At 42.2% G+C, this 14372-nt stretch overlaps 2 protein-coding genes across 2 annotated transcripts; one reads left to right on the forward strand and one right to left on the reverse strand.

Annotated features, from left to right (window-relative positions):
• Positions 1-964: 964 nt before the first annotated feature.
• mcrs1 (microspherule protein 1) lies at positions 965-8900 on the reverse strand. The gene is made up of 15 exons (XM_080846493.1): positions 8759-8900; positions 8275-8368; positions 7944-8100; positions 6124-6262; positions 5752-5916; positions 5278-5387; positions 4888-4996; positions 4366-4504; positions 3870-3945; positions 3738-3766; positions 3468-3560; positions 3040-3122; positions 2625-2712; positions 1945-2072; positions 965-1788 (listed from the first exon to the last, which is right to left on the reverse strand). The coding sequence occupies exons 2-15, from the start codon at positions 8282-8284 to the stop codon at positions 1702-1704; spliced, it is 1413 nt and encodes a 470-aa protein (XP_080702619.1). The 5' UTR covers positions 8285-8368; positions 8759-8900; the 3' UTR covers positions 965-1701.
• Positions 8901-9566: 666 nt separating this feature from the next.
• On the forward strand, positions 9567-14281 carry LOC308370789 (peroxisomal succinyl-coenzyme A thioesterase-like; the record flags this gene model as incomplete). Its single annotated transcript, XM_080845503.1, has 11 exons — positions 9567-9660; positions 10334-10543; positions 10717-10816; positions 11000-11208; positions 11592-11767; positions 11912-12028; positions 12386-12471; positions 12643-12736; positions 13197-13277; positions 13590-13725; positions 13948-14281. The coding sequence occupies 11 exons, from the start codon at positions 9567-9569 to the stop codon at positions 14052-14054; spliced, it is 1410 nt and encodes a 469-aa protein (XP_080701629.1). The 3' UTR covers positions 14055-14281.
• Between the last annotated feature and the right edge of the window lie 91 nt (positions 14282-14372).

Raw genomic sequence — 14372 nt, forward strand, 5'->3', positions numbered from 1 at the left:
CACAACGACGTCTCATCTTTGCTCCTTGAATGTCGATATGAAATGGTAGGGAGTTATTGAAACTTACTACGTGTAAAAAAGACAAGAAATTGAATGTTTATTTTTCGAGTCTCAAGCCTATAAAGTTGCACTGGGTGCCTTTAAGAAAGCCCCCTATTTCGCTTATGGCTAATGTAATAATATGAGGAAACCTTTTCTGCTTCGAAATCCACTTATTTTGTAGGCTGTCTATTAATACAGCAGCAAATAGAACTTCTGAAAGGTGTCAAACACCTATGGCAATATCTAAGATACATGGACTTCTACAGGTTGTAAAACACTTTATATCTCACCTTTGAGAACCATCACCTGTGAACAACTTGACACGAGACAATCAATTTAGTTGTATATCAAATCTTACTAAAGCAGACCGAAGATATTAATCGGGTGATGAAAGGCGGCACTATTGACATTAATAATTAACTTAATAAAATAGCACACTGGTGCAATTAATACTTGCCTCATTGTTCTAGCACGTCTTTTAATGATAAGACACAGAGGGTTTACATTGCGGTCATTTCTACACCAGGAGGGTATTATTCCAAGCAAGTGGGTAAATTACCATTTAATATTAAAGTAACACTATGCAACAATTTGACACTTTTTGAGGTACTTTTTGGTACCATCCTGAAATGTATTTTGAAAGCATATGGTCATGTGAAGGATAGATAAACACCTGTGTCTTTCCCACTATCCATCCAGGATATGCCCTATTGGGCTGTTTGCAAGGTTTCTGCATGCCTTTTAGGTAGTTTGCTTGCTAGTTTCGGAACAGAACTCCTTATTGCCTGCCTGCACATTACTTCTATACTCACTTTTAACTGAAGTTGCACCATAGTCCTAAAACACACACAAAAATCATTTTGCCACAGGTTTAGACTAACAACATTTATTGAATGGATCCATCACACTCATAAGAGCATGAGAAACACAGACGCTCCCTCATAGGACTTAAGCTGATGGTGCTGATTTCGACAAATTCCTGTCGAATGGACTGTTTCCTGAGCCTGGTGCTCGTGCAGTTGTGGCTAGTGCGTGCCTGTAAAAATGCCATCAATGACTGCACTCTTACATTGAAAGGGACAAGATTAATGGAGATGTGTTATCAATTCATGACAACTCTGAAAAACTGTGTGCCTGTAGTAACTATATTGTGTATGGCATATCTGTCTGGAGTTTGATGGCCTGTTCACACAAGAGCTTCATCTATAGATTCAAGGAATGTTAAACAACAAGTAGTTTTGGGCCCAACTGGAAAATCATTTTAAGCAGGTGGAAAAAACCAGAGAACTCAAACTTCAACTCAAAACCTAACTTTGAGCTTTCAAATGAGTTTGAAGCCTGGCTTAAGGTTCCGAGTTCTGAATTCTAAGTCAGTCAACTGTTCAGCTGTTCATATATGAGAGCATCCCACACTCCATACATTTTGAGTATGACTCATTGTCCCAACTGTATCAGTGTCATGATAAGCCATCCCCACTGGTGATGTGGAATTGTTCACGCATCTACATCAGTCTGATTGTGTCCCGGCAGACTGTGGTCTATCTCTACAAACTCAGGTAGAACAGCCGGTTGCTAGGATTCAGCCAGGCCTCAGAGCTCATCTGCTCAGGCCACTGCTGCCTCCTGCCCCAGGATTAGGGCAGTTCCTCCAGGGAAGCCTCACTGCTGGTTCATCTTGGCTGCTTCTGCTTTGATGAGGGAGATGAGCTCCTGGTTGATCAGGAACACGAAGCGAAGGCCTGCAATCTGGAGGCAAAAGACCGTGGTCAAAGATCCAGATAATGTCATCCAAAGATGCAAGGCGCCTCCATATTTCAACTCAACTTCAGTTGCGAGCACTGTCTGGAAACTCACAATTGCAGACATGTTTCCCCCACCCATAATCCATCCCCCTCTCCTTACCTCCACTACAGAGTTGTTGTTGAGTTTCCACTTGTTGCCAGACAGTACAGGTCTACCGTCTATATAGATGGGTCTCTTGCCCTCATTGGCAATGAAGAAGTCCCCATTGTTCTTCAGTTTTATAATCCCTTTAAATGACGGTGAAAAGGATTATCGTCAGTCACAAATTAGTTTAAGGAGGATATTGAGGAAAAGCAATAAAAGGTAGAAAGACTCTCAGTTTGAATAACACCAGGGGTCTGGAACCAGAGCCATCAAACTTGAGTCCTGGTCTTTGTCTATGTTTGGAGCCTGAGCCATTAGAGTTCATTGTTGGCCTTGGTCTATGAGATGTTTGGAGCCAGGCATATTTAGCATAGATAGTCCTTGGTCAAGCTAGAACCCCCCCCATTGCCTAATACTCACACCCTCTCATGTTCACACCCCCTTCTTTGACCCCCAGACACACACACCCCCTCACCCTATAAGAACTGTACATTTCTGTAAGAATATTGAAGAGTTATCTCGTGACTTTTGCCTGTGCTATCTGAGATTACTGCGCTACGCGTCGGAATACACCCCTACGCCGCCTTCCCAAGTTTCTTACTGCCTCCAAGCCAACTTGAATCAAGGAACCAACTTCGGCGTTTTCATCCAGAATTTGCCAAGAACAGCATACTCTTTCACTTGCAATGTCATACCCTGTTTTCTTGAGATCTTCCAGGCAGGTCCTTCCAATGAAAGATCCACGTCTATCTGCTTGTCCTTGGTGGCTCGACCCAGCGTTATCTACAGCGGAGGAGATACAGTGAGCCATGTCAAGACCTAGACTGTTTACTATACAAACCATGATTGTAACCTACTGTTCTAAAATACAGGGTCAAACAGTCCTGAGCAAAAAACTACACCACCAAAGCAAAACAAAAGCAAAATATATAGAGCAGTGCCAAAGAGAGTAAAACCATTCAGTCCCCAACTTTCAGTTCCATTCTGACATACTGTGCCCAAGAAGGTGGACAATCTCCCTCCGCCGTCACATCACAGCGTGAGGTGTGAAGGCAGGAGCTGTGTCCTGGTTGATATGTAACTTTTCCACACAGCTGGTGAGTCTCTTACCTCTCTTGACCTCATCAGGTAGCGTACCATGCGTCCCCGCAGAGCTGCCAGGGTTTGGTTATCAAAGTCCGGGGAGGTCATTCCTGAGAGCATGCCACAAATGAAACACATTCATTGGAATTGAGTCAGCCCCTTAGACCACTAACAACTGCATCCAGAGCACACAGTATTTTATATTTACAATTGTAACATAACTGCCTGACAATATATCAGCCTGTGGTAGAAGGGTTTAGATTTAGCTATGAGGTGAGAAATTCCTCACTCACACGATGTGTTCAATTCCATAGTTAATTGTCTGTTATGTCTTTTTGGTTCAGCTGAGTGAGTCCCAGGCCTATTCTGTTGGCATGTACTGTCTAGTTTCCAACACCACTGATGTGTGCAACTGTGTGCATGTGTGTGTCTGTGTGTGTGTGTCTGTGTCTGACCTGTGATGCTGTCCACCAGCACTTGCCAGCGAGGCAACTCCTGTTCCAACTGTCTGATCTCCCTCTTCTGATGCCTGTCAGAGATCATTAGCTCTGGTGGGGGAGAGGTAATGATCAATGAGTGAGGAGCATGACGGAGGAAGAGAGCAAAAGAGTAAAAGAGAAGTGAAACAAGAACCAGTAAAAACATGATCAAGAAAGGGACAAGAGTTAGCAATGGAACAAACACTGAATGCCTTTTTTTCTGAAAGCATTTTGTAACAGACTCACCATGCTCAAGTACCTCATCTCTGCTTTCCCTGAAGGGAAGAAATAGGGGGAGAAAGTCAGTCAATTTTCTAAGAACAGATCAATGTGAAATGTGCTTGCCTGTTGACAGTTACACCAGGACAAGACACCTACTTTAGCTTAGCATCATCTACCAGCTGCTCTGCATCTGAGAAGTTCAGGACTTGGTCTCCTTTGGGGAGAGGTTGGACTGCAACAGAGAAGGGTGTTTTTAGCAACAGACAGGTACTGAGGAAGAGAGTTCAGAGGCTATTCCGACACACTCTCAAATCTAACACCCACAGTGTGAAGCAATCATTACGTTGGTCTGAATGATCAACTTGTACACATGGCTAACTTAATTCCCACAGACATTTTCTGCCACCTTAAAGTACATTTAACAACATTTTTAACTTAAAGTAACTAATTTTGAAAAGCTAACATCCCATCCAATCCAATTGAACAGGAAAGGATCGTGGACGTAGATTTTCCTGTCTGTACAAAAGGAAAACTTGCTAAGCCTGTCATATCTCTCTAAGTTCCTATCCAAGTGTAGTTATCAAAGGCAGTTTGATCAATTATGGGCCCGGTTTGTGACTCAGCGAGCCCAAGGGTGAGTAAGAGAGCTCACCGCTCTGGTCCTCCAGCAGGTAATACTGCTTGAGAAGCTGCCAGTGCACCATCAGACTCTTGGGGGTCCGTGAGGGGTAGAAGACACTCGGCTGCTTACTCAGGAGCTCTGAGAACACCTCCAGCTTGGGCTGACTGTTCTGCTCAAGAAGAACACAAACACACACAATCATTTACACGTACAACCTTTGCAGACACAATGCCATCCGTGTCACAGTGGAGTGAACGCATACATTTCATATTGCAATACATATAAGACGCTCTAAGAAAATGTGCATGTAAGAGTTTACATTGTCACAACTTGTTTCATCAGTCTCTGTGCAGAGGAACAACTGCTACACCGATGTTACACAATACAGGCCCTGGACATAATTGCCCACAATCATTTATCAGGCAACGTTTGGTGTGTCACGTTGAGTGAAATACAGCCCGTCAGGTACATGGCCCACATCAAGGGAAAATGAACACCCCATTGCCAAATGATGTGAGAGGGCAGTAAACAGAGATAAATGAAATGCCTCACAGAGCTGATCTTGGCCAGCAGTGCCTCCTCTGCCTGGCTGAAGAGTGCTTTGGCCTGAATGGCTGCAATGGCCTCTGGATGCAACTGCCTCATGGCCTGCCATGCCAATCTGCATATATATGAGAGAAAGAGAGAATGAGAGAGAGAGAGAGAGAGAGAGAGAGAGAGAGAGAGAGAGAGAGAGATGTTAATGAGACAATTTGCTTATTTGGCGCAGAACGTTATTAACTCAAGATGTGGTTGGGGTGAGACTTGGGAATTAGAGGAAAATCTTTTTTTTTTTGCAATAAAACCACAATTATTTAACAACATATGACTATGATGTGACCATATGGCAAATCAATGAGTAAAAAGCTGAAAGGGACAGTTTGTTAGAGTAGAGCATCTTACTTGGATATGACGGGGTCATACAGCAGGGCATACCAACGCTCCTGAATCTCTCTCAGGGTGAAGCGACAGCTGAACTTTACTCCCAGGTGTACTGCCGTGAGGTCTGTGGTCTACATTAAGACAATACACAGTCACAGTTACACAGTGACAAACAGAACAAGATCTGAAAACCCTTAGAATTTCCCTTTGGTGTATTTCTCAAGTTAAGAAAACAAATATTATATATAAAACTAATTTAAAAAAGGTACCCAAGTATTGTAATCCCGTTTTCAAGCATTCAAACAGATTGAGCATATTTTCTCGGATCTAGTTTTTCAGTTGGTATTAAACATTCTGTATTAAACATTGATTCATTTCATTCTGTGATTTTTTTAGTTTTTTTTTAATCTACTTTCCTTTATTGAATTCGAATTTAGTGTGGAAGTGGTCACACATAGGGAGGTCCTCCACTGAAGTGACTCCTGTACATCTTACCTGTAGGACAGCATTGATGAGCAGCAGGTCATCGGTGGGCTTCCAGCGACCCAGGTCCTTAGTGATCTGCAGTGTCTGCTTGGTCTTCTTCACCCTTTTAGTGATAGGGGGAGGGGTGATCACCATGGTCAGAGGGGGAGTGATGGAGGAACTCGATTTTGACACCTAAGGGGGAATAAAGGTTGTTAGTGTATGTGTGTGTATCATAGTACGGTGGCATAATATGCCAAATCCCTCATTGTAAATCAATGTACAGACATTAACATTTTGTCATAGAGTACCAGGTAATCAATGACTACTATGACAATCACCACAAGATGGCAGCAACCAACACTCTTTAGCAAAACTGAGATATGGAGGTTCTTCATTTACCTTCTTTTTCTCATTGGATGAGGGTTCACTTCCAGCACAACGGATTGGCTCGATGACCGGCGGACCTTTCACTCGGGTGGAGGATTTGGCCAGACTGCTTTCAACCAGCTCATCGTCAAACTTCTTCCTCTTGATTGACCTGAGAGAAATATGATCAATGAATATACCACTGGCACCCTATAAGTGCACCTGCCCTGTTCTGCAATCTGCCCCACATAACCTGTGGAAGTTTTGATACATTCCACAGTGTAACTCAACTGGTAGTGCAACATACGAAATACAAAATGCAACATACAATGTTATGAAACAATAGTCATGATTTCAATTTCTAGGGTTCACACAAATAGTGGGGAAAAAAAGTATTTTAACCCCTGCTCATTTCACAAGTTTGGCCACTTGCAAAGGAATGTGTGATCTAGAATTGTAATGGTAGGTGTATTTTAACAGTGAGAAACAGAATATCAACACAAAAATCCAGAAAACTGCATTTTATAACATTTCTATAAGAATTCTGGCTCCAAATGGCCAGTTATGTGCCCAAGAAGCACACAGATTAGTCCTCATTAGATCCAACAAGGTACACCTGATCTCAACTGGTGACATGTATAAAATAAACCTGTCCAAAGAATCATACTTCACACCTTCAACCTCACCACCATTGGCAAGACCAAAGAGTTGTCTAAGGACGTCAGAGATAAGATTGTAGAACTGCACAAGGCTTGAATGGGCTACAAAACCATCGGCAAGCAGCTTGGTGAGAAACAGACAACTATTTGTGCGATTAATTGTAAATGGAAGCACCACCAAACAACTGCCACCCGCTCTAGGGCTGGGGCTCCATGCAAGATATCCCCTTGTGTGGTATCGGTGATCATCCGAAAGGTGCAGAATAACCCCAGAACTACACAGGGGGAGCTTGTGAATGATCTCAAGCAAGCTGGGACCACAGTCACCAAGAAAACCATTGGCAACACACTACCCCGTCATTTTTTGAAGTACTGCAGCATTCGCAAGGTCCCCCTGCTCAAGGAAGCACATGTACAGGGCCACCTGAAGTTTGCCAATGAACACTTGAATGATTCTAAGGAGGATTGGAAGACAGGATGTGTTCAGATGAGACCAAAATCAAGCTCTTTGGCATCAACTCGGCTTGCCTCGTTAGGAGGGGGGAAGAATGCTGAATATGACCCCATCCCCACCGTCAAGCATGGAGGGGGAAACATTATGCTTCAGGCTGTTTCTCTACCAAGGGTACAGGAAGACTCCACCGCATCAAGGGGACTATGGATGGGGCCATGTAATGTGGAATATTGGAGTTGAACCTCATTCCATCCCATTGAAAATGCAACCTTAAGGATTTGGAGAGGATCTGCAAAGAAGAGAGGACCAAAATCCCTCCTGAGATATGTGTATTTGGTGACCAACTACAAGAAATGTTTGACGTCTGTGCTTGCCAACAAGGGTTATTCCACCAAGTACTAAGTCATGTTTTGCTAGGGGTTCAAATACTTATTTTCTGCATCAAATGCAAATAAAGTCATAAATGTTATAAAATGCAGTTTTCTGGATTCTGTTTTTCACTGTTAAAATACACCTACCATTACAATTCTAGATCACACATTTCTTTGCAAGTGGCCAAAATTGTGAAATCGGCAGGGGTTCAAATACTTATTTTCCCCACTGTATAGGTAAAATGTCTGCCTCTCCTACACTGTAAGTGGCTATAGATATAAGCCTCCAGTAAATGGTAAAGCATGAATGTAAAGTGGTGAATCTGTAGCGAACACAGGCAAGGCCCTCTGTTTCTATGTGAAACGAACCTGGAGGAGCTGCGGCGTTTGGGCACTCCACCTCCACCACCGAATGCCTGTGCTGCTGATCTCTTCACATCCTTCACCCCCGTGGACTCCTCATCCTCTGACCTGCTGTGACTGGCCAGGCCTCCCACCACCGGGTTGGCAATACCAGCCTGCGAATCTACACACAAAAATGCACAGTCCATTCCATATTTCAGTACCTTAAAATGCAACGATCCAAGCCACACTCCCAATAATGATAGCCCCTGGTAAGGCATAATACAAACATATAATTTGATAGCTAGACAATAGTGTGCAAACTTCAAATACAATATTACATTGACAAATCTCTTACCCTTTTCCATAGCCTTTAAAAAAACATACACAGACGGACGCAGTCAGTCAGGCAAGTGTCATTGCTGGATACTCAACACAGGGGATAACGTCTCCTAAACGGAATACAAGCAGAGGCGCGCGGTGTCAAATCCAGACAGGCGCAATGAACAAGTTTTCCACTTTTACCTAGCCATGAAACTCAGTACCATGTAAAGTGCTGCCCCCCACCAATTTCCCACCCAACGGAATGACTGATTGCATTTAACTCATAAAATGTATTATATAAATGTATATCGACGCCGGAAATAGCCAGATCAACTGACGTCCAATGCCATTCTTCCATACAAAGATGGCTTAAGAGAAATAGAAAAGAAAACATTGGCATAACATCGTAAGGCAAACGTGACAGTTAGTCTTTTATAAATTAACTAAATTTAGGTTAGCATGGTGAGTTAGCTGGCTAACAACTTCACACATAATGCCATAAAATAGCGACCAGTAACCTGTTTTGGAAAACCTTGAGTGACCTCTGGAGATACTACTGACGAATGTCGATCTATTTACATCAAAAAGTTCAAGAAATTCGATGTACTGTCTCCACAAAACGTGTATTTATTTACTGACAAACGAATACACGGGAACAAAACACGAGTATTTCCGGTGACTACGGATGTTACGTTAAACTGTCTGCTTGCTACGCGGCAATTTCACATTAAAGACAAGAGTCGCCACCTTGTGGTCCGGGGTCGGGAAAAGAAAATGTCCTGTGGCATACTTCTTTATTTCTTTACTCTCTCTGCCAGATAATAAGCTACGGATGGCAATTCTTCCGCTCATTTTGCCCCTTTTTCCCATGTTTAGGTTACATCTGGATAAAACGATACAGTTTTCTTAAGCGATTTTCCTCATCAATAACTGTTTAAAAAGTACAAATGTACATGATCAAAAACATTGCGCCTTAATTGGAATTTGAAAGATATCGGTGCGACTTCCATGAACCATGTTCAATGTTCAACTAATAGTTTTTAAGTTTTATCCTAACCTCTTGTGCTTCGACAATAAGTTACATGTGCGAGTAACTTAACTGTCTTGCACGAAGGGTTTAAGGTTCACCACTCAACATGGCAGGAACACGTTGGTGTTGAAACATACTGCGGCAACAGAGTTTGACAAATTTTAGATAGAGACTTCATGTACCTTCCAATCAATTCACAAAGAGCGATATTATTTAACAGAACAGGCCAATACTCATTTAATACAGTCTTGCCTTCTAAGTTCTCGGACGTTGTGCAAGGTTCAAGAAACACTGTCATGACTTGGACACCGTTCTACTTACTAGAGTGCCAGCTCAGAGCAGTTGGTCAGCTCCGTGTAAGCCTTCATCGGAATATGTGCAACCGGCAAGGTAAGATATGACCCAATTCACGACTTGTGCAACAGGCCAGTGAACACAACATTTCCACTGGATTGTATAATGCCAAAATGGTCAACATGGCATTTGAATCTTGCCGTTGACGAATGGCTACCCCTTTGAATTCAATGTGCAAACTTGCTCTTTGTGCGAATTATATCTTGCAAACATTCCAAGACAACATGTGTGTGCGTTTAAATCCTGACGAATTTTAAGGTCAAAGTGGTCAAAATACCCAAAAGCACTAATGGCTTTGCAAAGGCCACCATACTTGCGCATAATCAATAGCTATACTCTTTTAAGACCGTTCTAAACAGCCTAAAGTTTTGTCTCCATGGAACATTGATTTGTAAAAACCCAACATATGGTCAGAACAACACGGATGAATGAATTCTGCTGCACTAGGCTGGTCTGGAGACTTTCCAAGGGGTAGGATTTGGGTCAGCAGTGTTATGGAAAATGGAATTAAATTCTAAACAATTGGCTCACCATGTGACCAGTTCATATTAACACTCATCTCCTCTTCCACCTGCTTTTCACTTTTCTGATGTTATCACCTTTAAACTAGTTTGTCATGTGCACATTGAAAAATAGCATAAGAACTAAATGAGTCAAGAGGAGAATGTAGTGTGTGATGTGCAGTGGAATCTCCTCCGCATCTCTCTAGCTCAGGTTCGGTGGAGGAGCGGCAGTCGTCCTGCACCCCTGTTGACCGCCAGGCCCACACGAGCCCTCATAGACGAGCCCATCAGCATAGATGCGCATCACCTGCCTTCCCACACACCCATCACAGTCCGGGCAAACCTAACCAGTGAGGATGGAGACCTGTGGGAAGCACTGTCTCACTACCACACAGATGCAAAGGGTGCTCTCAACTGTAAGGGTTGCGCCTATATGGTTGTGTTGTTTGTCTATGTATTGATGGCAGTTTTGGTCTTCATTATATAAGCATTAAATTAGATGACATATGTTTCCTTATAGAACTCTGCAGTGAAATAGCAAGGTTGGTCATGGGGCTTCTATGTAACATTAGCTGCTGAATTGTCCTAGTGATGCGGGATCCATCGATGGGTGGTTCCTATGTGGGTTGTGAACCGATGGGGCTGTTCTGGGCTCTACAACCCGTACCTGGAAGTAGAGAGGGACTCCGGTAAGATGCCGTAGCAGACTGGTGTTTAAAACATGTTGACGTATGATAATAATAGACAAAGCTTTATTTAACGTGAGGTAACTAAACTCACCATACTCTACCTACATATTTTTAGACAGTGACCTTTTTACAACTAGTAAAGAGTAATGATATGAAAATTATTTGTGTTGTGTTTTGCTGCAGGCTGCGAAAGAGAGATGTTGAGACTCCATATGCCGTGCATCTGTCTCTGCTTGAGGGTTTTGTGAGCCCAGAAGACACCAGAGGTAAAGGATCAGAAGAGGGACAGGAGCTGGCGAAAACGGTGGTGGATAGGTGGTACATGGCACCAGGGGTCCGCCGGATTGAGGTGCGGCAGAATGGTGTGGTGGGCTCCATGTTTCTTCCACCAGGTAAGCATGGGACAGGTCCAGAATCAGGCTTCAATATTCAAACATACTCCTTAACTAAATGATGGTCCTATGAATGTATGACTGCCTTAAAAGTGTCACTGTCAGCCCATGGAAGCTCACAATGTCCACATGAACACAACAGAAGTTTGAAACAGGAAACCTGGTGGCCCGACATGACTATTAACTACTGGTCAGAGTTTATTCCATCAGAGTGTCATTACTGTGACCCAGCTGATGCACACTAGACTGTTTTATCATGACACCCTCGTTTAATCACATTTAATCACATACTCCATGTAGAGGTAAAAACTTGCTCTTGCCTTACAGATACTATAGTGGTTCAGAGATAAATGCAGTATACACTTGATTGTTTGCGCTCCCAGGACCAGGCCCATTCCCTGCCGTCCTGGACCTCTGGGGGATGGGAGGGGGGCTGGTAGAGTACCGTTCTGCGCTGTTGGCATCGCACGGGATGGCTAGTCTTGCCTTGGCTTACTTTGGCCACAAAGACATCCCTGGTCCACTGAACCGCATCAATGTGGGAGATTCTTACTTCCAGGTAAGGCGTTACAGGAGCATTGTTTGCTAGTCAAGCCTTACTTAGTTCAGCCTAAAGTCAAAGATATGCCCTAAAATATTGTATAAAATAATGACATGGAACAACAACAAACTTTGACGTTTTTGGGAAATGTGTTTCATACAGGCTGCCTTCCAGCTCCTGCAGAAGCACCCACAGGTGTGTGAGGACAGAATAGCAGTAATGGGCCTCTCGTTTGGGGTGTATCTGTCCCTGCGAATAGCCTCTCAGCTCTCTGTCAAGGTGAGTGGAGAAGTCATTACTGCAGAATTACAGCTGAAAAGTCGCTGACAATACATGTGCATCACACCAATTACCCCCCCCCCCCCCCTTTTGTTCTCAGAAATGACTTTTAAACATGATCTAAACATGTGTGATCTAATCTAAGCATAGAACTTGCAAGTTTGTAGTTATGCAAGCACGTATTTAATACTTTATGCTAGAATGGTACCTATCCTTTAACTTTATTTGCATTTACTTGGAGATGTAACTTGAGGTAGGGATAAGAGCCACTAATACATATGATAATAATAATAATAATAATATTTTAATACAATGAGAATAATATAATGTTTTCCTCCACCTTTGCATCATTCTCAGCCTAGATGTGTGGTTGGCATAAATGGACCTTTAGGCAGTTTCAACACATTTTCTACTGAAGATGGACAGAAAGAAAGCTTTGAAGAGTTAAGTCATCATTTAATCTCAAAGAGTTTTTTGCCCAGAATACAATATTGATTAGACTGATGCTTCACTTTAGACCTCACATGTAAAGACCCTAATTTTCTACCATTGAAATCATGATTCATATTTCTATTTCTATTTATTTGATTCTATTTATATTCTATTTCTATCAGAAATCAGAGGCACTGGAGTTATGATGAACAGGGTTACGTCAGTTTCAGAGAAGTATCCTCGCCAAGTAACATTCCATCAGAAAATTATGCGAAGGTACAGTACTATTATATTTCATGAATACTGACTATATACTAGAGTTCAGAATTAACATTTCAAGATACATTTAGTAAAAACATGACATTTTAAAACAGGCCATTACTATATTGAGATAAAGAGGTTTTGCACGATAATTGATAATGTGAATAAAAACTCAAACATAAATAATGCAGTTTGTATTTTAAAATGCTTAAATAAATATTCTTATATAAGAGATTTCTTCACAATTGTTGATGAAATGATTCTTCTGATTTGTTTACGCTGACATTAGTTGGGTATTTTGTTCTACTGCTCTATGAAACGAGAAGGCCATATTACTCGTACATATTACATATTTTTCTATCACATGCTGCATTTGGGGGCTGGAGACAAAGTTTTTCATTCAGTCCCTTTTGATATTTTGATAGGAATTGGGTTTTTAAATCATTATTTCATTCTGTGGTGTTGCTCTCTGTAGGTTGAAGACATGTGCTGCCCCCTGCTGTACATAGTTGGAGAGGATGACATGAGCGCTGCTTCTCTGGAGAATGCAGATGAGGTGAGGATGTCTTTTCTTCATGGTGTAAACAGTAACAATAAAGGTTGATGATAGAAAATATCAATACAGCTTTTGTTGTTGACTGATTTTTTTCAGACTCTTTTGTTTCGGCAATGTTTTATGTTCACTGGTTGGTACATTATTCTCTGTGGTTTCTTTTTTGACAGGATTAAGATGTTAATTTGTTTGTTGTTGTTAATTTTATCAGAGGTGTCGATCAGAATTCAAATTCACTATACAGTAAAGCATTTATCTTCTGTTGTGCTTGTGCTCTGTGGAATTTATATCCTTGTGTTTTTATTTTGTTTTCAGATTGAGAAGAGACTGCACACTGCAGGTAAATCTCATCTGTTCACTCGTCTGTCCTACCCTGGTGCTGGCCACCTGATCGAGCCCCCTTACGCCCCCAATGCACGGGTGTCGCTGTGGACAACACGACCCAGACAATGTATGTCCCTCACACATCAGTCTGCTAGCTGCACACTTTCCCTCGATGTCTATCCTATTGTAATGACAACATGACATATTATGTCATTGAAAGTAATTGAATTTCTGTCAAGTTTTGGACATAGGTTTTCCCCCAAATGCACTTGGATTATTATATTGGACATTAGTTACGGGGTTCTTCAGAGTTGACTTCTAAATGTTTTTGTTGTGGTTGACATTCCAGTGATGACACTGTGGGGCGGACACCTTGCAGCACATGCTGCAGCGCAGAAGGATTCATGGCAAAGGATTCTGGGATTTCTGGAATGTCATCTGCGAGGGGAGAAGTAACTGACAAGTTTTAAGTCTGACATTCAATTACTGTGTGGATACACCATCAACTGTAAGGGAACTGTAAGAAATGACTCATCGTCCTCAGCCTTCTGTGACATGGGCACACAAGAAAACTGAATGATCACTATTTAATCACATTGCTAAAGTTTTTATTTGCTAAATGCCAAATGTTTAACTAAATTGCAAAATCGAATGTGAAGCAGCTGAACTATCAGGTCTGCATCCTTTAGAGCTAGTTCTCTGCTTGGCTGTGATCTACAAGGGAAAATGCAGGCAGTCCTACTCGCCTTAAAAAAGGTCTCATCTGGCAGTTGA

Source organism: Sprattus sprattus (assembly GCF_963457725.1).
Source record: "Sprattus sprattus genome assembly, chromosome: 10".
Lineage (NCBI taxonomy): Eukaryota > Metazoa > Chordata > Actinopteri > Clupeiformes > Clupeidae > Sprattus > Sprattus sprattus.

Excerpts from the sequence above, each read along its gene's own strand:
- mcrs1 (XM_080846493.1), bottom strand. Across the intron at positions 6,263-7,943 it reads AAACGCCGCAGCTCCTCCAG|GTCAATCAAGAGGAAGAAGT; the intron begins GTTCGTTTCACA and ends TATTTCTCTCAG. Across the intron at positions 4,997-5,277 it reads TATGACCCCGTCATATCCAA|ATTGGCATGGCAGGCCATGA; the intron begins GTAAGATGCTCT and ends ATATATATGCAG.